Source organism: Tripterygium wilfordii, chromosome 23 (assembly GCF_013401445.1).
Source record: "Tripterygium wilfordii isolate XIE 37 chromosome 23, ASM1340144v1, whole genome shotgun sequence".
NCBI classification, from domain to species: domain Eukaryota; kingdom Viridiplantae; phylum Streptophyta; class Magnoliopsida; order Celastrales; family Celastraceae; genus Tripterygium; species Tripterygium wilfordii.
The window spans coordinates 10,307,757-10,331,685 of NC_052254.1; the positions used below are offsets into that span (position 1 = coordinate 10,307,757).

Consider the following 23,929-nt stretch of genomic DNA (forward strand, 5'->3'; position numbering starts at 1 on the left):
TAATAAAAATGAATAGTTCTATTCACATGCATGGCGCATTATCTAGATAATAAAAATGAATAGTACTATTCACATGCATGGCGTATTATCTGCATCTATGCGTAAGAACGCTTGTTCAATTATTTTTACTTTTCACTACTCGAAAATCAGTAACACTGGTTAAAAGTAACTCGCTCGACTTAGGCAACTACTATAAAAGGGGAATGTTTGTCAATCAGGAAGAACAAGGAGAACCTCCAGAGTAGCAGCTCATTGTTCAAGGTTTTCCTACAATGTCATCCTCCAATCAATCTCTTCTCTTTTCAGTCACTCTCTTTGCTCTCATCTCTTCCACCATTTCCCGATCAATAATCCAAATGCCTATTCCCAGCCTGCGAAATATCCACGCTGATGATGACGATCTCTTGTGCGACAGTTGGCGATTATCCGTCGAGACCAACAATATGGGATCCTGGTCGACAGTCCCCTATGAATGCGTTACCAATGTTAAAGACTACATGACCGGTGAGCGCTACAACATGGACACCTGGTGGGTCACATGGGTCTCGTTGTCCTTTGCCAGTACTATAAAGATGGCCGACGACGGCAAGGACGCTTGGATCTTGGGTGTCGATGACGCTCTGCTCTCCAATCTTCCTTACTACCAGGACCATGGATACGGGTAAGTCGCGCTGCTGAAAAATTGTTTGTCACCGCCATTCGATCTACTTATATGTAAAAAAATTACGTACGTACGAAATCGGGTTGCAATTATTCAATCAAATAAATTTGTTTTTGTATGGCCAATGGCCGTGTGCCACATGCCATGTATGACGGCAGTATTGGTCAACAATATAGTGGTTGACTGATGGTAAATGAGAAAATAATAAAAACCACAGTAGTTTGATATTTCAATTATACCAATTATTGAGTTAAACTTTCGTGTACTCTACATATCTTAATGGACCATATATGGCTTAATTACAAGATGTGTTTGTATTGTGAAGTTCTGGTTGTTGCTTGATTTGTAGTGGTTGACGTAAATTATAAACCAAATTTAATAACCAATATGGTTTTTGGATGCAGATCAGAAAGTTTCAATGAAACTTCATATAATGAATGGGTGGATTTGGCTAATGCTCCTGCTGTACCTTCTAGTACTTTTTTGTACACGCTGCTCAAGAGGTATGGGTTCACTATATTTTTACTGTCAGGGCGCGATGAATTTCAAAGGAAAGTTACCATTGAAAACCTTTCTTCTCAAGGTTTTTCGGGCTGGGAAGATCTTATCTTGAGGTATTGGATATAATGCAAAATATGATTCAACTCAATAAGAATGGTTTAAATTTCATGCAAGTTTAATTGTTTATGCAAAAGTTAAACTAACAACTCTGGTCTTTTGGTAATGATACAGGCAGGATTCAGACCAGGGCGTTCTGGCAGTTGTCTACAAGTCTCAGAAGAGATTGGAGTTGGTTAATAAAGGTTACAGGATTCATGGGGTGTCTGGAAGTCAATGGAGTGATTTGCTGGGCTCTGCAGTCGGAGAACGATCCTTTAAAATCCCAAATCCATTATATAACGTTTCTTAGCTTGAAGATGATCATGTCTTCATTGTAAGGACTATGATTGTGGTATCGTTGTATTAAGGGTTTAAAGCCACTAGGCGTAATCATAATAAGACCCTTTGGAATAATTGTATTATGATGGGAAGTCATTTCTGTAATAAGATATGTTCTCTTCCCACTATTATTTTGATCATCTACTACTAGGCGTCACGCGCACAAAGACATGAACATTGCGTTATAGTGGTGATAAAAATGGAAAAATATAACTGCTAATGAACATGAAACGAGACGAGCCCCTCTGTAAATGTCTTAGATAAATTCGGGGTCAAACTAGAGAGTAGTATGAAGGTGAGAGTCTTTGCAAATCATTTGCCGCGATATGCTTCTAGTCTTAGTCTGACTTTTACATGATTGGATGATAGATGTGCTTATTTGTCTTCCGACTGACATGGCCTCATCTATAAAAGTACATGATTATATCACGATGGAAAGTCATTTCTCTAATAGGATATGTTCCCTACCACTATTGTTTTGGCCATCTACTCTCATTTATAAAAGGACATAGACTTACTCTTAAACAATATGTTGCATCACACTAACATATATGTTACATAGTCTATTTCTTAATGACTTCGCATTTGAATCTAACGTTCATAATTAAGTTATTATTTTTATTATTTATTAAGGACATTAAAATCTCAAGAAATTATATCTAAATAAAATCCCGTTCTTTGAAATCAACAAACCCAACAAAGAATAGCAACTTACCCCAATTGTACAGAATTGTCTTCGATTTTAGTGTTTTACATGCCGTGTATATGGAGAAAATATTCACTATTGCCGTACACCACGTCATCGTATTGATATGGTTTGCATGCACCACTGAATGATTGACACATGTACATGACTTAAAATCTGGTTCTCTCTCTCTCCCTCCCCCCCCCCCCCCCACCACTAGATCCAAATCCAAACCCCAAACCCATTCGGTGAGAAATTGAAGTAATGAGAGCAAGACAATGCCAGATTCACACCACCACCTCTCAAGTATAATATTTCTATCCAGTTTATGATGTTAGAGTGAACATATTGATCGACCACTTGAGTGATAGATTACTAGTGAATTTTTCTCAAAAGACCTCTATTGTCGACCATGTTGGTAACCCGCAACCCTCCAAAATCATCACCATCTTTTGAATCAGGATCTCCTGGTAGCGGTGGTTGATAAGTGCAAGCACGAACATGACGACCACGGTTGAGCTGACCACGTCCCCTACTACAGATGGGTAGGGGTGCTCGTTCCTCTAGGGATATCTCCTCAGTAGGAAATTGACGTTCAGCATGTCCATGTTGCACTCGAATCATGAATCGAGTGAAGATCTCGCGCAACTCATCCATCTGTTGTCGTTGTGTGGCGTTCTCTGTCCAAAAATCTTTGATTCCTTTCTCTACAATAGTTGGGTTATGTCCTCCTCCTTCGTTGTTAGCCATGGATTCAAGGTCAACTCCTTGAATCTGATACCAACTAGCGTAGGTGGAAACAACAATGAAGCCTAAACCATCATTTAATCCAAGAAAAGAACACTAAAATCCACCATATTTGAAGTAAACTCTCAAGGTTTTCAACGTATTTCTCAAAATCCAAAGTTGATGACATGAAAAATGCAAAAATGTCAAATTACTACAATACCCTTGAAATATAAAATGACCCATTTAAGGCCCTCAATGATGAAATTTCATAAAATTAGGTAAAAGTTTGTGTGATTATGACAACGTGGTGTTTCAATCCTTCTAAGCAGTTTTGTTAGAAGTGTCAAAGTAAGTGTTGGCAAGTCTACTTTTTTCAACAAACACATTTTTATTTTGTGATTATAAAATCCCAATAACAAAGAGAGAGAGAGAGAGAGAGATCATTAAGATTACTTCATGATAATGAAGAGTGCAAGATTAAGGAGAATTAGGCAATATTATGTCAAGCGAGCGAGTAGATGGATAATGTTCATGCGTTGTATGTTAAATATGTTTGAGTGAAGGGGACCAGTGATAAAAGCAAAGGACGAGGAGGTAGGATATGGGGAGTCCGCAAATTCGACGAGATAGTGTATGTGTGAACATTAATGTTATTGTACGAGGCGGCTCGATTTTTTGGTGGATAACATTATAAGTGAGAGGTCCACATTGATTTCTTTGCATTCTCACCACACTTTCAATCTTTTCTCGATCTCCATTATTGTCCTTTGCTTTGTCTTTTGCAAATAAAAAACTGAATGACACAGTTGCACATGACGTAAACGTTTATGGATGGTAGTACATATATATGTATACATTAACACATATATCTGAAACAGTATTTGAGTTAGAACAAATTCATTGGGCTTATAAAATTTTAGAAGAACATTTTAGTGAAAATTCACAAAAATTATGGGATCGTAGTCCATGATTCTGTCATCTCCTAATATAATTCTTAGGGTTAAACCAATGGATTATCCTAGACAAAGAATACATGAATTTGATAATCAAATCAAAAAATTATTTAACCTATCTATGTAAGTGTTAATTCTATCTGTGTATGCACTCTTAGTGTTGATGATATAAAGCCTAAAGAGATAGAGAGAGAGATCATCAAGATTAGTTGATGATAAAGATCAGTGAAAGATTAAGGAGATTTGGCCAATTCTTGTCAAGTGAATGAGTAAATGGATAAGGATCATATGTGTTGTATGTTAAATATGTTTGAGTGAAGAGGGACCAGGAACAAAAGCGAAGGACGAGGCAGTGTATGTGTGAACATTTGGGCTTGTTTGGGAATGTTGTGAGGTGCTGTGAGGTGCGGTGTGGTGATGTGAGTTATAAAACTGTGGTGCTGTGAGGTGAGTTGGAACGCAAAAAGCTGTTTGGCGCATCACTTTTAAAACTGTGATGCGGTGGGGTGCGGTGCTGTGAGGTGCGTTTGACGTATCTAAATTATGGTTATATTAGATGACTAATAATATTAATATAAAATCACTTAAGGTTTACATTGTACATTAATCTAAAATAAAATAATTGACCTAATTTGATTACATAGGACAATTCGACATATATTGTAAGCGTTTGGGAGTGATGTGAGGTGTGGTGAGGTGTTGTGAGGTAAAAAGCTGTGGTGCTGTGATGTGAGTTGGAACGCAAAAACTGTTTGGCATGTCACAAAAAACTGTGGTGCGGTGAGGTGTTTTGCAACTGAACGCAGTTGTAACACACTGCAAAACTCATACATTATAAGTTTGAGAGAAGATGGACCAGGAACAAAAGCCAAGGACGACGTTCACATTGATTTCTTTGGATTTTTCATTACACTTGCAAACAAAAAGCCGAAGTGTCAGAGTTGCAAATGCCAAAAACGTTTATTGATGGTAGTACACATATATATATATGTATGTATATATGTATGTATACATATATACGCAAGTTGAATTACTTTCTTTGTTATTTTCTAAGAAACCCTTTTGATAATGTATTGTAAACATGATAATTTTTTTCCAAAATACGTATCCATTTGTGTTTTTATTGGTAATCGTCCCAAATAAAAAAGTGTTTATTGAAAAAAAATAGACTTTCCGATAGTTATTTTAATACTACTCCAAATGGGAGTTAAATACCAATATTCCTTACAAAGATGGATGGTGACTATTCACATAGGGCATTATATATATTAAAAATAAATAGTACTATTCACATGCATGGCGCATTATCTACATAATAAAAATGAATACTACTATTCACATGCATGGCGTATTATCTGCATCTATGCGTAAGAACGCTTGTTCAATTATTTTTACTTTTCACTACTCGAAAATCAGTAACACTGGTTAGAAGTAACTCGCTCGACTTAGGCAACTACTATAAAAGGGGAATGTTTGTCAAACAGGAAGAACAAGAAGAACCTCCAGAGTAGCAGCTCATTGTTCAAGGTTTTCCTACAATGTCATCCTCCAATCAATCTCTTCTCTTTTCAGTCACTCTCTTTGCTCTCATCTCTTCCACCATTTCCCGATCAATAATCCAAATGCCTATTCCCAGCCATCGAAATATCCACGCTGATGATGAAGATCTCTTGTGCGACAGTTGGCGATTATCCGTCGAGACCAACAATATCGGATCCTGGTCGACAGTCCCCCCTGATTGCGTTACCAATGTTAAAGACTACATGACCGGTGAGCGATACAACATGGACACCTTGTGGGTCACATGGGTCTCGTTGTCCTTTGCCGGTACTATAAAGATCGCCGGCGATGGAAAGGACGCTTGGATCTTGGGTGTCGATGACGCTCTGCTCTCCAATCTTCCTTACTACCAGGACCATGGATACGGGTAAGTCGCGCTGCTGAAAAATTGTTTATCACCGCCATTCGATCTACTTATATGTGAAAAAATGACGTACGTACGAAATCGGGTTGCAATTATTCAATCCCATAAATTTGTTTTTGTATGACCAATGGCCGTGTGCCACATGCCATGTATGACGGCAGTATTGGTCAACAATATAGTGGTTGACTGATGGTAAAAGAGAAAATAATAAAAATCACACTAGTTTGATATTTCAATTATCCCAATTATTGAGTTAAATGTTCGTGTACTCTACATATCTTACATGATGCACAACATATAAAATCATGTGCATAAAATTCCATAACTGTGACAACTGAAACACCTCTATACCAATAATTGATGGATCCCTATCATTATGAAAGGAGCAACGGTTAATATGGGTGCAAGCTTTGACCTAGCTAGTAATTGCTTTTGGTTCTTAATGAACCATACATGGCTTAATTACAAGATGTGTTTGTATTGTGAAGTTCTGGTTGTTGCTTGATTTGTAGTGGTTGACGTAAATTATAAACCAAATTTAATAACCAATATGGTTTTTGGATGCAGATCAGAAAGTTTCAATGAAACTTCATATAATGAATGGGTGGATTTGGCTAATGCTCCTGCTGTACCTTCTAGTACTTTTTTGTATACGCTGCTCAAGAGGTATGGGTTCACTATATTTTTACTGTCAGGGCGCGATGAATTTCAAAGGAAAGTTACCATTGAAAACCTTTCTTCTCAAGGTTTTTCGGGCTGGGAAGATCTTATCTTGAGGTATTGGATATAATGCAAAATATGATTCAACTCAATAAGAATGGTTTAAATTTCATGCAAGTTTAGTTGTTTATGCAAAAGTTGAACTAACAACTCTGATCTTTTGGTAATGATACAGGCAGGATTCAGACCAGGGCGTTCCGGCAGTTGTCTACAAGTCTCAGAAGAGATTGGAGTTGGTTAATAAAGGTTACAGGATTCATGGGGTGTCTGGAAGTCAATGGAGTGATTTGCTGGGCTTTACTGTCGGAGAACGATCCTTTAAAATCCCAAATCCATTATATTACGTTTCTTAGCTTGAAGATGATCGATGATCATGTCTTCCTTGTAAGGACTATGATTGTGATATCGTTGTATTAAGGGTTTAAAGCCACTAGGCGTAATCATAATAAGACCCTTTGGAATAATTGAATTATGATGGGAAGTCATTTCTCTAATAAGATATGTTCTCTTCTCACTATTATTTTGATCATCTACTACTATTGCGATATACGGGTGGTAAGAGATAACAATTGAAGTTTAAGAAAGAAAGAATAATACGAAAGAATTTTATTGAATGTTGCCACTTCTCGTTAAACACAAGCATCAGTTCTTAAATAGAAACTTAACAAACAAATAATGGAACTAATTACTAACTGCACATGATCGCCATTCTCATCCAGCCGTTAGAGAGTAAGCTACCCTTGAATGATCTCTGAGGTTTCTTGAGACTTGTTGATTAACATGAAGTCTGTTATTGACCATACCAGAATGAGACTGAATTTGTTCTTCAGTTGATTGATTGTTGAGTTATCTCTTGTCTTGAGGAAGTCACACTTGGATCAAACTCTTTATCCAGCATATTCAAACTAACCATGTGAGGTGGACTGCCTTATCTCTCCAGTTCAACCCCTTATCTCTCCTTTGATCCTCACATGACTGATCATTATCCAGCCTTACTTCTCCATCACTCATTTTTTTGTTATTTGTAAGAATAACAAAATGACTGCTAACATGAAATGAGGAGCCCCTCTGTAATGTCGTAATTAGGTAAGATCGGAGTAGGGATGAAAACGGTCGGTTTTGATTATTTTTTCCGATTTTTTATATAAATTTAACCGACTGATCGGTCGATTATAGTCGATTTTTTCGATCAGCTCTTTAAAAAAATATATAATCTTTTGAAAAAATCAACCGATCGATTGGTTTGGTTATCAGTCGGTTCGGTTATTCGATTTAGTTTTTAACATCCAAACTTTGGAGTCAAGCAAGAGGGTAGTGGGAAAGTGAGGATCTTCTTAAATTCCACCACACTCATATATGTCATTGTCTACGTATCAACGACTTCTCATTTGAATCTAACGTTCATAATTAAATCAATTTTTTATTATTTAATAAGGACAATAAAGTCTAAAGAAATTATTATATCTAGATAAAAACCCTTCGTAATGGTTCTCCCATTTTTTGCGATGAACAAACCAACAAACCTACAGTCGAAAGACCAGAAGCGAGAGTACAAAAATGAAGATCAACTTGCCTGCAATTGTATAGAGTTACCTTAGATTTTTAGTGTTTTACATGAGTGTATATGTATGTATGGGGAGAATTAGTTGGCCATACACCACTGTCGTCACAATGTGTGGCACGTACGTATACACACAAATGACAAGATATATGGAAAGGATAAAATTAGTTTTGGGTGTTTTGAGAGATAGTAATGGTATTTTTATTTGCATTTTTTCTGGTCCTTCAGTGAGTAAGGACTCAAATTCTGCTGAACTGAGGGCCATCATGACTGCTCGAGACCTTGATTGATCGTGGTTTTCAAGATGTAGATGGCATCATTGTGGAATCAGATTCTCTCATTGCTATTAATTGGCCCACAAAGAACTCCGCGACGCCCCGGGCCTTATTTAAGGATTTTAACATGATCAGAAACTGCAACTCTCTTCCTCACATAACTTTTAATCATGTTTGGAGGGAATCCAACTTCGTTGCGGATGCTCTTGCTAAGCAAGGTGTGAGTAGGTTGGGTTTGTTCACTGCCTGACTTAGGGATCATGCCTAGTCTGCTGGGGTCTGTTTTAGTCTTCTTTCTTTTGCTCCATGGATGCTAGCTAGGGTCTGCTGCTGGTGTTGTACGGGTGGGTTTCGTCTTGGTTTCTTTTTTGCTCCTCTTGTTTCTGTGTGGTTCTTGTGGGAGGGCTCACTTTGTTGCTATGTATATTCTTCTGGCTATCTTCTTTCCTTAATAAAATCTATCATTTGATAATAAAAATAAAAAAAAAATCAGTACAATGGAGGAAGAAGAAGAGACAAAGAAGAGAGAATTTCATTAATTCAAACTCAATGCGTGCATGTACAAATAAAACAATGCAATGGGCTTGGATCAGAAAACCTCTAAAGGAAATAACATGAAATAAAGCTCATGAAGGAAAGCTAAATAACCAGCCCAACTAAAGGAGGCCATGGCCCATAACTCTAATGAAGAAGAGAGCCAAGGGTTCCATTAGATATATGTGCGAACAAGCTTCTAGGAGGAATCAGATAGGCGGAGAGACCACAGATCAGAGAAGTAGATGAAAACAGGCGAAGCAAAGCTTAACAGATAAAGAGAGAAAAAAGAGAAAATCAGAAATAAATCAATCCAAGAAGTAAAAGGTTATTCTTGTCTGCTAATTCCTTCAGTTGCCAACTTTATTCCTCTTCAGAAACTACGAAGAAGTTGCCTCTTCAGCCTTGCATATATGTTTGGTTTTACAACTTTATTACATGCATGTCCCATGTAACACCATGCACGTTGGTCTCTCTCTCTCTCTCGCTCTCTAGGAATATAAAAGCAAACTAGCTACTACTCTATTAGTTATAACATATAGTGCACAAAAAACTCGAATCTAGAATACATAATAAAGCAATAAAGAAGTTTCCCCACTACTCATAAACAACACTTTTTTGGGTAAGTAAGTGGGGTAGGAGAATTGAGCTTGGGTATCATCAAGTCGAGTATGTGCCTTAACCACCTCGACTGAGGGGTTGTTAGCTACTCATCAACAACACAATAAAGAGAGATCCTTATAAGTACAATATTTATATAGATAATATATTCATCAAGCTCTAGTAATTAGTTTCTACAAAATTAACCCTCATCTTTAAGTCAAAAACCCAATAACACCCCCAATTAGTGGAGCATTAATAACCATAGTTACTGGAAATGGTCTAACCCCCTAGTACACCGAACTGGGACGCACGTCCAAATGGGTGTCCCAAAATTCTGCTAACTTGAAATGAAACAAAACGAAGATGGATCTCATGATCATTCCACATCGAGCATGAGAGAGAGATGTGCGACAGGGAAGGAGACGAAGTGGTGTACCACAGGGAAGAAGACGAAGTGACGAACAAGCCCTCAAAAGTCAAAAAGTCGACTGAAGATAATATGAGAGCAAGACAAGGGTTTTAAGCAGCCAAAAAAACTCTAATCAGGGCAAGCCCATAAAACTGGGCCTTTAAAGACCCAAATTCTGGTGGAACAAGTTCAAGCTCATTATTGAAACACAGGCCCAACAATGTTTCATACAAGTTACTTATTAGTCAATAGTCAAAACAAAAAAAATTAATAATCTTGTGAACATGGAATTAATGCATACACTCTAATATACATTCTATATTTAGTGGTGACCCGAATAACTCTTCAAACAGTATCACGTTCCCAACTAACGTACCAATTAATCCTACCCCTAACGTACCATAAATTAATCAAGTGGCATACCCCGTTCCCGTACCCATACTATGACTCGAAGTGTACTGAGTTCCTGGTAACTATGTTAATAACCACTCGGTGAAAATTTTATCATCATGCATGAAGTGGTCATTGGTCAAAAGCCAAAAGTCAACTATCAAATTATAATATTATATATATATATATATATATGAGAAATTCCCTCAAGCGGACTTAAAATGAAGATTTATATTTTCACCGTTGATTTAAAATATGTGACACTCAAGGCGATGACTCCACTTGTCATTTCACTTATTTACAACCTCGAAAGTATTGATATGTACTTTAGGTCTTTGAATAGAGAAATTCATATATATATATTGGGTTGATGGGGACCCACATTAAACAACAAATTCTCTTTAAAGGAAACTTCCTTTTAAGAATGCAAATGCCGACAAAATAATTCATGCTCCAATAATTGCCTCTCATTGCCATCGGCCGCTTATGCAGACGACACCAACCTATGACCTTTCAAATCATTCTGTCATGTATAATTCATAGTCCTAGACACACTAATCTTTTTAATGTTGATTTCTTGGAGTTTCTTTTTCTTAATGATATATTATTAACAATAATTATTAGCTACCTCGTCTTCTTCTTCTTTTTATAGAAATGATATTTTATTGATTAAGAGAAATGAAAGTTAAAGGGAAATTAGATCAACTCTTCTCCTTGACAGATAAATCAACACAATAATATACATAAAAAAGCTCCAAGATCAGAGGACAAACCATCGTGTTGTCAAAAGACAACCAAGATAAAATTCACTATATAGAAAATCGTTACAACTACACACTCAATTTTCTCTCACCTTTGCCCAATTAAATTTAAGAAATAAACCACAAAGTTTTTTCCAATTTTGCTCTCTCTCTCAACTGCCTCTCAAAACTCATAGAAACTTACAATTGGAATTAGGGTTAAAAATCTAGAAACAAATCTCCTATTAATACTAAAATCCTAGAAACAATTGGAATTAGTCTATTTCACCGCTTCTGACTTGATTTCCAACATAGCTGTTCGGACACCCATCTCGTCCGTCTAGGCACCTTGTCATTTAAATCTGCCCATAACTACAATTTTCGCCTGCCGTCTGTAGTTACCAAAAATCTTGTGGCCCCACTGGGTCATGTAACGACAGAAACCAAGATTGACCATCTGAGTCCACGGGCTTAACCTGTGCATTTAGGCCCATTCTGAGGCCCACGCGTGACCTTTGAGTCATTGTCAAGTAATGTAACAGTCATACAAAGCATGTCTAACACCATGTCTGACACTAACGGCTAATATCTTTTCTAATTAATTACTTTTATGTTCACAGTAACTCTTTCTTGGGCAGGAACTATGTTTCGGAGTATCTTTACTGTATTGGCGCCTGCATAATGGCGCCACCATAGCAAGGGCGCCGGCACGTCCGAGCGCCAACCTATTGGGTGGTCATTCCTCAAAGGAGCATCATCCAATCCAGTTTACAATTGACATTCATGGATGTAACAGGCACAAATCCCCAGGTACGACCTTCTGTCATGTAACTATCCATTCATTAATTGTCGCCCACAATACTATCCATACTCCGATCGACATCTGTCATAGTCACTTCATATGTTTTTATATCCCTATCCTGTTTTTTGTCTGTCATCCCTGACACAACCGAGATACTTGACTTTCATACTCTTACACAATATCATCATATCCAATAGGACCCAAGTGGGCAACACAATTCCCGAGGCCAATCATGACTTTCATATAAATACTCTTCTCTTACCTTGGAGAAAGGGATCAATTCCCAAGAACATTACAAGCCAAAAATCAAAAACTCTACAAACCCTCACAAAGTATACTCAGACAAAACACACAGACCATCGTTGATCTTCCACCTCCGACAAACACAGGCTTGATAGTCGGAGCCTCCACGATCGGCACCTCCCAAACTGGTCAAGGAGCTCTCACGGTTGCTCTTGTTGTGACGTTTGTAGGATCTAAAGGTGCAGACGGACCCCACGAAGATAAAAATTGACCTTTCAACGATTGTAGTAATTTGCCCCTACACCGTCTGGACAGCTTCCCCTTCCATCCAAATTGATGCACCCTACCCAGATTTTCTTCACGTATTTTCACCAATTTTTGATCAAAAACTTCACAGTAGCTACTCTTCTTCTTTAGAATGATGTGAATGTAATTTTAATTAATAACCCTATATTTTATTCTTAAGCCTTTATTAGCTATAATTAATAGCATGCAGAATCCACAATATATCACTTTCATGTTTTTTTCCCAAACAATCAATAAAGCAAGTAATGGAAAAAAAAGTGAAGCACCAAATGAGAATAAACAATTCTTCATTTCTAAAAGGGTGATATATATCATACAAATTCCCTTCCATATGTATATTTTACTAAAAAAGGGAATAATTAGGACACAATTTATATTACAATTAACAAAGTTTTTCTTTGCCCTAATTAATTTGCACAAACTCTGTGGTATTTCCTTTGCAAAAGGAAGTATAAAAAAAAAATATATATATATATATAGAGAGAGAGAGAGAGAGAGAGGCATGAAAGTTGATAGTGTAATGATAACATTGATGATTTTCAGCACAGAAAGAGAGAGAGAGGATTTGCTTTGTTTGGGTCTTTGGCTCCTGCTCTGGGGCTTGTATGTTGTCAGTAGAGAAGCATCCTTTCTTAGTTTCTTGGCTTCTTTTCTTTTCTTTTCTTTTCTTTTCTTTTTCTTTGTTCTTTTCCTTTCTTGGCTTTCTTTTTCTTTCTTTTCCAACATGGACTGTTTGTGAAGTTAATTTCAGTTGAGAGACAAAGAGAGAAAAGAAAGAAAAAGATGAGAGAGAACAAGTACTGTTGTGGGTTTCAGGGCATGCATTATCCTCTTCAAGTACTAATAATGGTGATGATGGTGTGTTGTTGCTACCCATGATGATCTTGGTTGTCAGGGTCTGCAGGCCAGAAGGACGAGTACTTCAACCATTCTGCCTCTTGTGTGTTTGGAATGGACGATTCCTGCAATTACCATACAACGTCAATGTAATTCATTAGCTACCTAGTTAGGGTTTTGCATATAAAGTCTAAAAATACTGCATCTTTTTTTCATTTTCTCTCACCACCAACAATTGTATTGAAATTTAACAGTAGACAAACAGAATAATTTTCACACGCGCACCAACTTTATGCACTTCAAATTTAATGGTTGTAATAAAATACAACAAAAGTGGAGACTACACATTTATTGTGGGACCCATTACATTTATGATTGAAAAACAAGTGCGTAAAATTAGTACGCATGTGAGAAGTGTTTTATAAATCACATGCTAGCTTATCAAAAACAAAAACAAAGAAAAGAAGTTTGTGTCTTTAAAGGAAGAGTGAAAATCATGTTCCACCAACTATATATACATATACAACTTGGGTTTTCACATCCACAAACTATATAACTATATATATATATTTATAAATACATATTTATACTTTCTTTTTTGTTTGTTCACAGTTCACACTTTCCTATTGTGGTACACTGTAGCTAGTCTGGTAGTTTATATATATTCATCACGAGTGTTCACATTTGAACAAATTAAACTCCCTTTGACAAAATGGGAGGGGGCTCCAATTCGGACTTATTCTCTCCAAAAAAAAGAGAAAAAGGAAAGACAATCCTATATCAACCTGGGTTTCTCTCTTTATTTTTAATTAATTGTAATAAAGAAATTGATTTTAACGCTTTAGTTAACCCACTTTAATCTTTTCCTCTTTATCCAGTCTGAACTAATAATAATTATCACGACACACAGGTCTAGCTCCTGGATTTCAGGGTCATGAAATAGCATATACATAATTACATATATATATATATATATATAACTCACTTCTTTGATGTCTGTTGAAGTGCAACCCATGATGAGCTCCTCCAAACCTGATGCAGACCTTCCTAATAGTTTATGATGATGTTGTTGCTGCATTAATCATGCATTCAAAACAGAAAAATATATTACAATTATAAATCTTCGTATGCTTTTAGGAAGGGAAAAAAAAACAAAAAACAAAATTAATGACCGAGTCATAAGCATTCTGACTCACTGGTCTTTCTTGGTCAAACTGACTACTCTCCCCTACAAATATAAGTGTCGATGCTGACTACTCTCCCTACAAATATAAAGTGCATGCCCGCCAACTCTTTCTTCATTCGTGATATAATAAGGAGTGAAAGACAAAAGTGCATGCATGCTATCTAAAATTTATTTTTTTAACAAATATTCAGCTTATTTATATTTTTTTTGGTAATCGAGAATTCTCCAGCCCAATATGTTCATCGGACAGTTGGGTCAGCTCTAAATTCGCCAACTCAGTCCGATCCACATTGACGATAGGGTAAGATAGAGTCGAAGCCCATAAATGAGAGTTAACTCCACAAAACCTCCTAGGACCATGCAAGGAAATAACGTGGAATGTCTAATTTTGGCTTATATGATATAATATGATTAGAAATGTTTGGTCATAACATAAATTATTACCTGGAAATTATCATTTGGAAGCATCAACCTGGAGACATGATAAGGGTCTTCGTTGAGAATTATTGAAGTGTGATGGAGCGGAGGAGGAGAGACAATGGTGGAGATTGGATGCGAAGGTCTGCTTATGTGAAAGCCAGCAGTTGCAATATTCTGATGATGTTCATGGTGGTGTTGTTGTTGATGATGTTCTTGGTGATGTTGTTGTTGATGATGATGTGGCCTTTGTTGATTGTCGCAGAACTCGACCTCGGACGTGACAGGCATGGAAGGGGGTTGATCCCTTGCTGTTGAAGCATCTTCTATAATCCCCACCTGCAAAATTGACAGTCTCACCTCAAATATGAAGCCAGTCTCACCACTATAGCTAGATAGTCCATTCTTAACATGCTTTATTTTTTGTCCTTTAGATTGTGTAACAAATTAAGCTTTCAAGTTAGTTAGCTGACAAGAGATAATCAAGTGAGGTCCATGGAAAGAGTTTTCATGCTGGATTTGCAAGCAATGGATATTTCAAAATCAACCCTAGCTAGCTAGCTGCAACTTTTTTTGGATTCTCTACCCTTTACTACTTTTTATTTTATTTTATCTAAAGATATATATGACCAAACAAAATTGACCAAAATTAAACAAGATTTTATGGTATTTATCAAATATTGTTTGAATCATGAAGAAGGTGCATGTAATTTTTTCAATGTAGAATTAATGGACATTAGCAACTGTTTCAAAACCTAGAAATTAAATAAAATTTAATTGTTGACAATTTATTATAATTCAAAAACTGTAGTTTAATTTAAAGAGAGAAAATGGAATGCCAAAATTAAAATAATTAGGGAATTTTCATGTCTATAATATCTTCAAAGCAATTATCAAAAGAATCTATGCTATTTATTCTTGAAAAGTACAATTTTGAATATATATATATATATATATAAATATATAAAATTACCTCATCAAAGTTTTTCCTGAATGGGTCAAAGCTGAAATGTTCATGAGCTTTCAACTGTGACAAATGATCCAAGGCAGAACCAAAACTTGATATTGCAGCGCCAGTTGCAGATATTTCATGATCTCTAAGTGATATATTAATCTCTTTAGAAGAGCAACTACCACTACCACTATCTCTTCTACTAGTACTAGTAGGGAATTGATCACTACTTCCTTCACCAGTAATCGCAGTATTACTCCTATCAACACCAGTACTAGTCCAATTACATTGCCTTGGTTGAGTCTGGTAGAATATTTTGGACACCACAAGCTCACCTTCCTTCTCTTCCTCATGTTGCCCAAGATGGTATTGGTGCATCACCCAGTTCGTCTTTTCGGGTTTTCGATTCTTACCAAAGTTTGTATAGAGCACCAAGATTTTCTTGCACCCTTTCTGTTTCCCACTGACCATGACTGGCCTTGTTTTGCCGGTTTTGTGCCACCTTGTCTCTCCAGCTCCTTCCAAGTCACATTCTGTTTGGATTTTCCTTCTCTTTCTTGTTCCAGTTGTGTATGCTTTGGATGGTCTGTGGAAGAAATGCCTGCTTAACCCATCTCTTGTCACTCCTAATTAGAAGAAATAAAAAATCAAAGTTAGGTTGACTTAGGTGTAACCAACTTGACAGTCCCCCTTAATTAACAAACCCTATATATATACATATATGTATATGTATATGTATAATGAAAATATGATGACGACCTGGAAGTTTCTCTGGATGGGTGTAACAAATCCCATCTTCACCTTCAATAGTAGGTATGAATTCATCTATCAAAGGATGAGATCTGGTGTCTTTGGCTACTTTTGCTTCTAAATGTTCAATCAATTCTTGGTCTGTTGGATCAAATTTGACTCCAGCAGGTAGTCCTAACCAGTCCTGCAAATTAAAACACAATTCTAATTAAAATTCAACTTGAATTGAAACCCAAAAAAGAATAATTGAAAATCAAAAAAGAGAATGAAAAAAAAATAAAATATATATGTATTTTGAATTAATTTGAATTGGGTTTGAAAAAAAAAAGGTAAAAAACATTACTCTTGAAAACAAAACAAGAAGCATCACAAGTACTAGTGCTTTGTTTGGATTCTTACTTTAGTGCAATTTCTTGTTAGAATCCAAAGAAGAAAAAGTAAAATGAGAAGAGATAATTAATGAATTAATTCGTACCGGCTTGCCTTCAAGTTTGTGACCACAACCTGGACAGTGGTTGGATCCACATATGATCTGATGCTCTTCAAGCTTTGCATCAATAAGATCAGAGCTGCTGATTGACCCGCCACCTATATTAATATTCATCACTTCTTCAATTCCTTTCGCTCTAATGGTTGGTCGATGCCTGCTATGAAGATCTTCTTGATCTCTGAAAACTCTTGAAATCTTGCATGTAGTTAATTAACTCTATCACTACTCATCTCCCAATAAGCAGCAGCTGTTTTATGCACCACCACAAATAATCATCAAATTCAAGATCTGGGGAATTATATATGCCTATATCAAAAAAATTAAAACCCAACTTCAGAGTTTAGGAAGAAAGAAAAATTAGACACAAAAGAGGGAAAATGAAGATATATGGATCCTTAGAGAAAGACTTGCGAGGGAATTGAATAACAATGAAAGCAAGAGAAGAGAAGGAGAAGGAGAAGGAGAAGAAGAAAAAAAGAAGAAGAAGAGGGAAACTGTCAAAGGAGTGGATTGAGGGTATAAAACCTGCTTTAACCATGAAAACCACCAGAAATCCCTCTCTGTGGTCTCTTACTTTAACTGAAGCAAGCAAGCCACCCAGCCAGTACTCAACCTAAAAGAAAAGATAAAGGTCTATGTCTCTCTCTCAAGCCCCCTTCTTTAAGCCTTTGTTAATTTAAGCACCACCTCTCCATATATGTATATGTATATGTATATGTATATGTATATGTACATGTATTGCATAGGGGTTATATATGTGTGTATATATTTTTTCTTTCACTGAGGCACACAAGGGCCTCTCTCCTCCCTTTTGAGTCTCAGAGAGTATTGACCAGTAAAGCAAAAATAATTAAGCCGCACACACAATAAAACGGCCTTCACAGCTCTTGCAAACGTCACACAAACCCAATCTACACTTACCCACTACATATATATGTCTTCATCATTTAACCGGGCAAGGCGCTGAAAATGCTCACAAAAATAGAAATTTTTAAGCCTTAAAAATATTAAAAATTGTCAATATATATGCATGTTATAGTAATAGAAATCGTAGAGTCTAAATAAGGTTAACATCATATTTGGTCATCGAAAGATAGTCTGTATTTCAACTTACACACTAACGATCAAAACGTTTCAATTTGATTACCCAAAGTTCAAACCGTGCCAAATAGGTCGCTCGGGTAGATTTTTCATGTTTTGGGCAGTCAACCTGTCTATGTGACAAATTAACCGAACAATAAATGTTAACATTTGATGATGTGACTTGCCACATGAAAAATAAAAATTTTAAAAAAAATGATAGATGATAAAATCAGAACCATACATCTCTTTCGTCTCTCTCCCTAACCCCCAATTTAATCTCTCTTGGGTATGAATCCTATATTCCCCAATTTAATCTCTCTTTAGTTTGAACCCTAACCACTGCTTGTCACTGCTCGAAAGCCTTATTCGCAGCTCTTAAAATCATTTCGAAGAGGGGTGTTTGATGTGCAGATTTGTTACCTCGAAAATTTGCTTTTGAATGAACATCTTCGATTAGTGTACTGATAGTGGGCTTTGTTTTCTTTTATTAGAAATCTCACATCGATCGATTGATGTGGGAGTTCCATTCATTTAATAAGAGGTGTCCAACCTCATAACACTTGAGGGCCCTTTTAGAGAAAAAGCTCATATTGATCTTTGGTCCAATGTGAAACAGTACCTCAAGTGTTTGTTAGGTCAACCTTTCTTCTTTACCCATTCTTCAATTATTACATGGTATTGGAGTGTTTACTCGATCCTCAGGACCTCCACCCGATGGCGTTTAGGCCACCTGTGGGCCTTTAGGTTATGAACCACCCAAAAAGTGAGAGGTACCAAATGATGGACCCTAATTCATCTAGTCCACTTGTTAGGTCTCGTATGAGCCCACAAATGCAGAGGAGTGTTAGAAATCCCACATCAGTTAGATGTGGCAGTTCCATTCACTTAATAAGATGTGTCAAACCTCATAGCACTTGAGGACACTTTTAGGGGGAAAAAATCCACATGGGCCCAATATGAGATAATACGTCAAGTGTTTATTGTGTCAACCTTTCTTCTATACCCATCCTTCAAATTATTACATTTTCCTTGCCCTTTTCAGAGCAACAACACCAAAAGGAGTCAAGCAAGCGCTAACCTCTATGATAGCCCAAAGATTTGATTAGCATATTTGTTACGCGCAATCATACTGACTGCTTTTATGCTCCGACCTTACCAGGCTGAAGTTAACCAGGGAGTAGGATATTTAGTTAGGTTACCTCTCTTGGGCCTAGCTCTTGCGGTCGAAATTGATAATAGGATTGGAGAAATTTGCAAAATGAGGAGGAGGAAGTTTCTGTTCGCTTAGAACTTGGAAGAGACGGGGGTGGGGGAATGGGAGAGGAGGATGGTCAACAAAAATTGGGGATTTTTATTTTTAGGAATTAGCCATTTCATCATGCCATATGTTAGGTAGGTTTATTGCCCAAAACTTGAAAAATATGCTTGAGTGATCTATTTGACACATTTTGATATTTGGGTTACCAAATTGAAACGTTTTGACCATCGGTGTGCAAATTGGAATACAGACTATCTTTTAGTCCCAAAATGTGATATTAACCCAGTCTAAATACGACTGTTAATTTGTTATACAAATTACATAGATTTTTATTTTTTATTTTTAGTAAAAATTTCTTATTAGCTATCGCCACGTGATGTGATGTATAAATTCTAAACGTTTCAGTTTTTAAGTATTGTATATAGACTAGTCGGAAGTCCGCGCAAAGCGTGGAAAGCGCCAACAAAAGGACAAAATTTGAGTTTTAACAAATAATATGTATATTTAATTTTTTCAATATATATGCATGTTATAGTGATAAACTTATAATCTAGTTTTCTTTCATTGACATATAATTAATTTTTTTCAATATATATGCATGTTTCATTGACATAGAATTATAATTCTGCTATGCGCACCTAATTTACGCACTTAAAATACGTATCACTTTTTAAAGGTGTGGATGAGTGAAATGACAAGTGGAACCGACTGCTTTGGGTCCCACATGTTTCAAATCAATGATGAATACATAAGTGCGTAAATTAGGTGCACATAGGAGAATTTCTCGTATAATAGATATCTTTATAAAATCCAAATATAATTACCATAACAATCAAAAATATGTGTATGTTTCTTTTTAATAAAAATTTTTATTGGTTACCGCCATGTGGTGCGACATATAAATCTATACGTTTGAGTTTTTAAGTATTGTATATAAATTTAATCTAATATATTTTTAATCCTCCTATATATATATATAATATAGTTGGAAGAAAATTAAAATACATAGGAAATTGAAAAAAGAAGATAATTAAAACTCACATGGGTTTTGAGCAGGAGTGCTGATCATGATTCCTTTGCCATGAACATTTTGGACAGAGAGAGAGACTGATGAGAGAGAAAGAGAATTAAGAGGTTGCTTGATAAGCAAGGCAAATGAGCAGTGTACTTGATGGACCACCACACACCCTTCTTATTACAAGGACAAACAAAATCATACGAAAAAAAATTTCTCAGGAAACTTCAAGCAGGAGTACAAAACACACACAGTCACATGTATGTATATATAAACAAGCTTATCAGTGTGTATGTATGTATGTATATACATATACACACAACCAAACACCAATAGTGTATGAAATGTTTTTCTCCCTCTCTTCCTTTTGGTCTTTGTGTTGTGTATATATTCAAAGAGAGAGTCTGAAGTGTTAAAAAGTCATACACAATTATGTTTATGCAAATGAAAAAGGCAATGTAGCTAGACTGGCCCCACAATTAAGTGGACCCAATTCAAAGATCATCTGATCCCAAGCCCAAGGTTTCTAAGATCAGACTTCACGCTAATTTGCAGCATTCTTTTCAACAGTCAAGAACCAAAATAGACGTTCATGATTACTTTTTCTAGCTGGATAAAATTGTCAAGAAGACTCTTTACTCCCACATCGGATTGATATAATCTAATTTACTGATATATGAGTAAAGGTCCAGTTCATCTTATCTGAATGACGCGTTTTCTATGCCTAAGTACTTAGGAGACGATTCAAGAGAACAAATCCGTGTGGGTTTTAGACCCAAAACGGATAATATCACTTTGATATATTTGGGATTGATTTCTAACAAAAATTGACTCTCGACATGAAGATTTTATGTAACCAAACCAAACTTAGGGACTCTGATTGTATATATTTTACTCTTTTTTCCTGAAGTGGAAGGGCATGATTAATGTAGAGGAGAAATTATTAAGCTTGCGAACAACCTCTGATTAGGTTTCTCTTTTTGTCCAAAGGAATTATAGAATCAGAGATTATCCAACAAAGTAGAGTTTTGACCAATGGAAGCACCATATATAAAACACTTTAATATGCAAGTCTAGTCTGGTAGACAGACAGTAGTCTTGATTCTTTAGGATGTGTCCTGAATTGAATTTGTGGGTGATAAGTATGTTAATGATGAAACTCTACCCAGAAAATGAAAATATTCCACAAATTTTATTTATTTTTTTTTAGAAATATTCCGCAAATAAAAAGGTTTTATATGATAATAAATTGGTCCAATTTGTGCACACACAAGCATATATTCCATTGTAGGAAGCATTCCATTACAAAAATGTTGACTTGACAATATTCTATTCAATAAATTATAGTCTTGACTACAATGAATAATATTCTTGGTACTCATATGTTTATTTATATATATATATGTGTGTATATATATATATATATATGTATGTATATATATATATATATGTATGTATATATATATATGTATGTATATATATATATATGTATATATGTATAGAGCACATGTATATTCCTATTTTTTTATAATAAAAAAACAAACATTCACAGACCATCTATGTAATCGAAAACTCTTTGTATCCCTAACAATATTTTCCAATAACTGACCATAACAGTATTATGTTATTTAATTACATTAAATTGTGTTATTATGTTGTCTAATTACATTGACTTTCATTATTACATTATCTAGTTACATTATTTTCGTTATTGCATTATCTAATTACGTGTTATAGTTGATTATAACTGAATTTGTTAGGAATACGTAACGCTGCCATTATTTAATTAGGGTTTAATTTAGTTTTATGTGGTTCTCCACAGACATGCTATAAGCTCAATACTTATATGGTTGTTTAATTTTATTTTTTAAATTTTTTGTTTCGTTTTTTCTTTAGCACTTAGCAGGTCACAGGGCACGCTCTTCCCTGTTCACTTTTCTATTGTCAAGTGAGGCAATTAACTACATTATGTACAAATCCATCATTAAGTGCCTTTTGTGTCCTATTAACCTTTTACACGTCACCTTGCTTGCTTAATTAACCAATATTAGGCCGCCAACTTAACACTAAATCACTAATCCAAATAAGGAGTAATAAATGGTAACTTTAATTAGACCATTACTTCATTTTCTTGTAAGCAAATATGTTATGCTAAGATGCATGTGAATTTTAGAAATCTATGATTTATTAAGTTTTTGTTGGGATAGTGAAATTGACTATGATAATTCCTTATCAATGCATGGAGTCGCAAGTTCAACTCTCATGCTCAGCTATTTTGACGTTATTTCCTTGTATAGACCAAAGAGACCCGTAAGATGTTTTTCACAAGTGCTTCGGCCGAGTCTCAACTATCACCAACGTAAAACGAGCTTGGTTGGTGGCTTGAGTTTAAGGCTGACCCAACTGTCCGATAGACATGTTGGAGTGGAGAATTCTCATGTTACCAAAAAATGCTTTATTAATTAAATGGACGGTTATGATCATTATTCAATTTAAAATAGTTTATTTATTTCCATTTGGAGTAACTAACAGGACATAATGTAATTAGTAGAGAGAAATTGTTGAGTAGAGAAACAAACCGCACAAGAAAAGTAGCTGCCGCCAACCAACGAGAGTTGATTTGGTTGACAATCAGTTAGGTTAGACATATATATTCAAGTTTCGATTCCCATCACAAACGTAATTCTATGTGGTATTTAAAAAAAAGAAAAAGAAAAGAGAAGTAGCTGCCAAGAGCTAAACAACTTAAAATTGTTTTGGAGCAAGAAGTAGAGGGTAACAGAAAATAGGTATAACTACTAATGCAAGGAGTAGTGGTAGGTTTATCTAATGTGGGCCATTGCTTTTCTTGTACAAATGTTTTTGGATCTCCATGTCCACCACTCCAAACTAAAGAAAACCACCTCATCCATACTTTTTTATTAATGGAACAACCACCCAATCCAACATATCATTCGAATAACTGAGTAGATGTCAACCTCACACTGTCAAAAAAGTCTACACCACGTTGGATACAAGCAAGACTGGAGATAAGTGAGACTCGGCCAAAGCCCATGCAAATAGAGGCCCAGAAGTGTGACAAATCTATGAAATCAAGATTTCATTCAAAAAAATCTCTAACTAATTAGTTTAAACTCCCGACCTCAGGTACCATAGTACAAGTCCAAAAAGATAATGCCAAGTCAAAAACACCAGCAAAGACAATAAATCCTAAGCAGATTATTTCCACAACTATAATCTCACTTCCTTGATGAGAAGTTGGCAGGTCTCATAATATCCTGTAAACCTTTCGAGTGACCAACATCAATTGAAAAATCTCATGAGCTACAAAATAATCATCATTAGCAAAATAATCTCATTAGCAATAAGGTCAAAAGACTGATAATGTACCAGCCACTTCAAACTGTTCAATCACAAGCTCCAGATGGATTGATATATATACCACAAAAATCTTTGGGGAAGTAATG

General features: G+C 35.8%; 3 protein-coding genes across 4 annotated transcripts; 2 read left to right on the forward strand and 1 right to left on the reverse strand.

Annotated features, from left to right (window-relative positions):
• Nucleotides 1–219: 219 nt before the first annotated feature.
• On the forward strand, nt 220–1,728 carry LOC119993697 (acid phosphatase 1-like). Its single transcript, XM_038840910.1, has 3 exons — nt 220–661; nt 1,066–1,275; nt 1,394–1,728. Exons 1-3 carry the CDS (start codon nt 273–275, stop codon nt 1,569–1,571), a joined length of 777 nt encoding a protein of 258 aa, XP_038696838.1. The 5' UTR covers nt 220–272; the 3' UTR covers nt 1,572–1,728.
• A 3,741-nt stretch (nt 1,729–5,469) lies between these two features.
• LOC119992413 (acid phosphatase 1-like) lies at nt 5,470–6,979 on the forward strand. Its single transcript, XM_038839086.1, has 3 exons — nt 5,470–5,894; nt 6,459–6,668; nt 6,787–6,979. The coding sequence occupies exons 1-3, from the start codon at nt 5,506–5,508 to the stop codon at nt 6,962–6,964; spliced, it is 777 nt and encodes a 258-aa protein (XP_038695014.1). The 5' UTR covers nt 5,470–5,505; the 3' UTR covers nt 6,965–6,979.
• A 5,983-nt stretch (nt 6,980–12,962) lies between these two features.
• On the reverse strand, nt 12,963–17,741 carry LOC119993651 (NAC domain-containing protein 75-like). 2 transcript variants are annotated; one of them, XM_038840853.1, is made up of 7 exons: nt 17,632–17,741; nt 17,092–17,353; nt 16,626–16,800; nt 15,888–16,492; nt 14,942–15,253; nt 14,297–14,383; nt 12,963–13,436 (listed from the first exon to the last, which is right to left on the reverse strand). In XM_038840853.1, exons 2-7 carry the CDS (start codon nt 17,218–17,220, stop codon nt 13,344–13,346), a joined length of 1,401 nt encoding a protein of 466 aa, XP_038696781.1. In that variant the 5' UTR covers nt 17,221–17,353; nt 17,632–17,741; the 3' UTR covers nt 12,963–13,343. The 2 variants fall into 2 exon arrangements, with proteins under 2 accessions (XP_038696781.1, XP_038696780.1); XM_038840852.1 differs by having other exon boundaries at nt 17,092–17,738.
• Between the last annotated feature and the right edge of the window lie 6,188 nt (nt 17,742–23,929).

Bases quoted from the DNA above. Each gene is read 5' to 3' on its own strand.
- LOC119993697 (XM_038840910.1), top strand. From the start codon at position 273: ATGTCATCCTCCAATCAATCTCTTCTCTTTTCAGTCACTCTCTTTGCT. The intron at 662-1,065 runs GTAAGTCGCGCT...TTTTGGATGCAG, and splicing joins TACCAGGACCATGGATACGG to ATCAGAAAGTTTCAATGAAA. The intron at 1,276-1,393 runs GTATTGGATATA...GTAATGATACAG, and splicing joins TGGGAAGATCTTATCTTGAG to GCAGGATTCAGACCAGGGCG.
- LOC119993651 (XM_038840853.1), bottom strand. From the start codon at position 17,220: ATGAATATTAATATAGGTGGCGGGTCAATCAGCAGCTCTGATCTTATT. The intron at 16,801-17,091 runs GTACGAATTAAT...TTTAATTTGCAG, and splicing joins ACAAACTTGAAGGCAAGCCG to GACTGGTTAGGACTACCTGC. The intron at 16,493-16,625 runs GTCGTCATCATA...TCTTCTAATTAG, and splicing joins CCATCCAGAGAAACTTCCAG to GAGTGACAAGAGATGGGTTA.
- LOC119992413 (XM_038839086.1), top strand. From the start codon at position 5,506: ATGTCATCCTCCAATCAATCTCTTCTCTTTTCAGTCACTCTCTTTGCT. The intron at 5,895-6,458 runs GTAAGTCGCGCT...TTTTGGATGCAG, and splicing joins TACCAGGACCATGGATACGG to ATCAGAAAGTTTCAATGAAA. The intron at 6,669-6,786 runs GTATTGGATATA...GTAATGATACAG, and splicing joins TGGGAAGATCTTATCTTGAG to GCAGGATTCAGACCAGGGCG.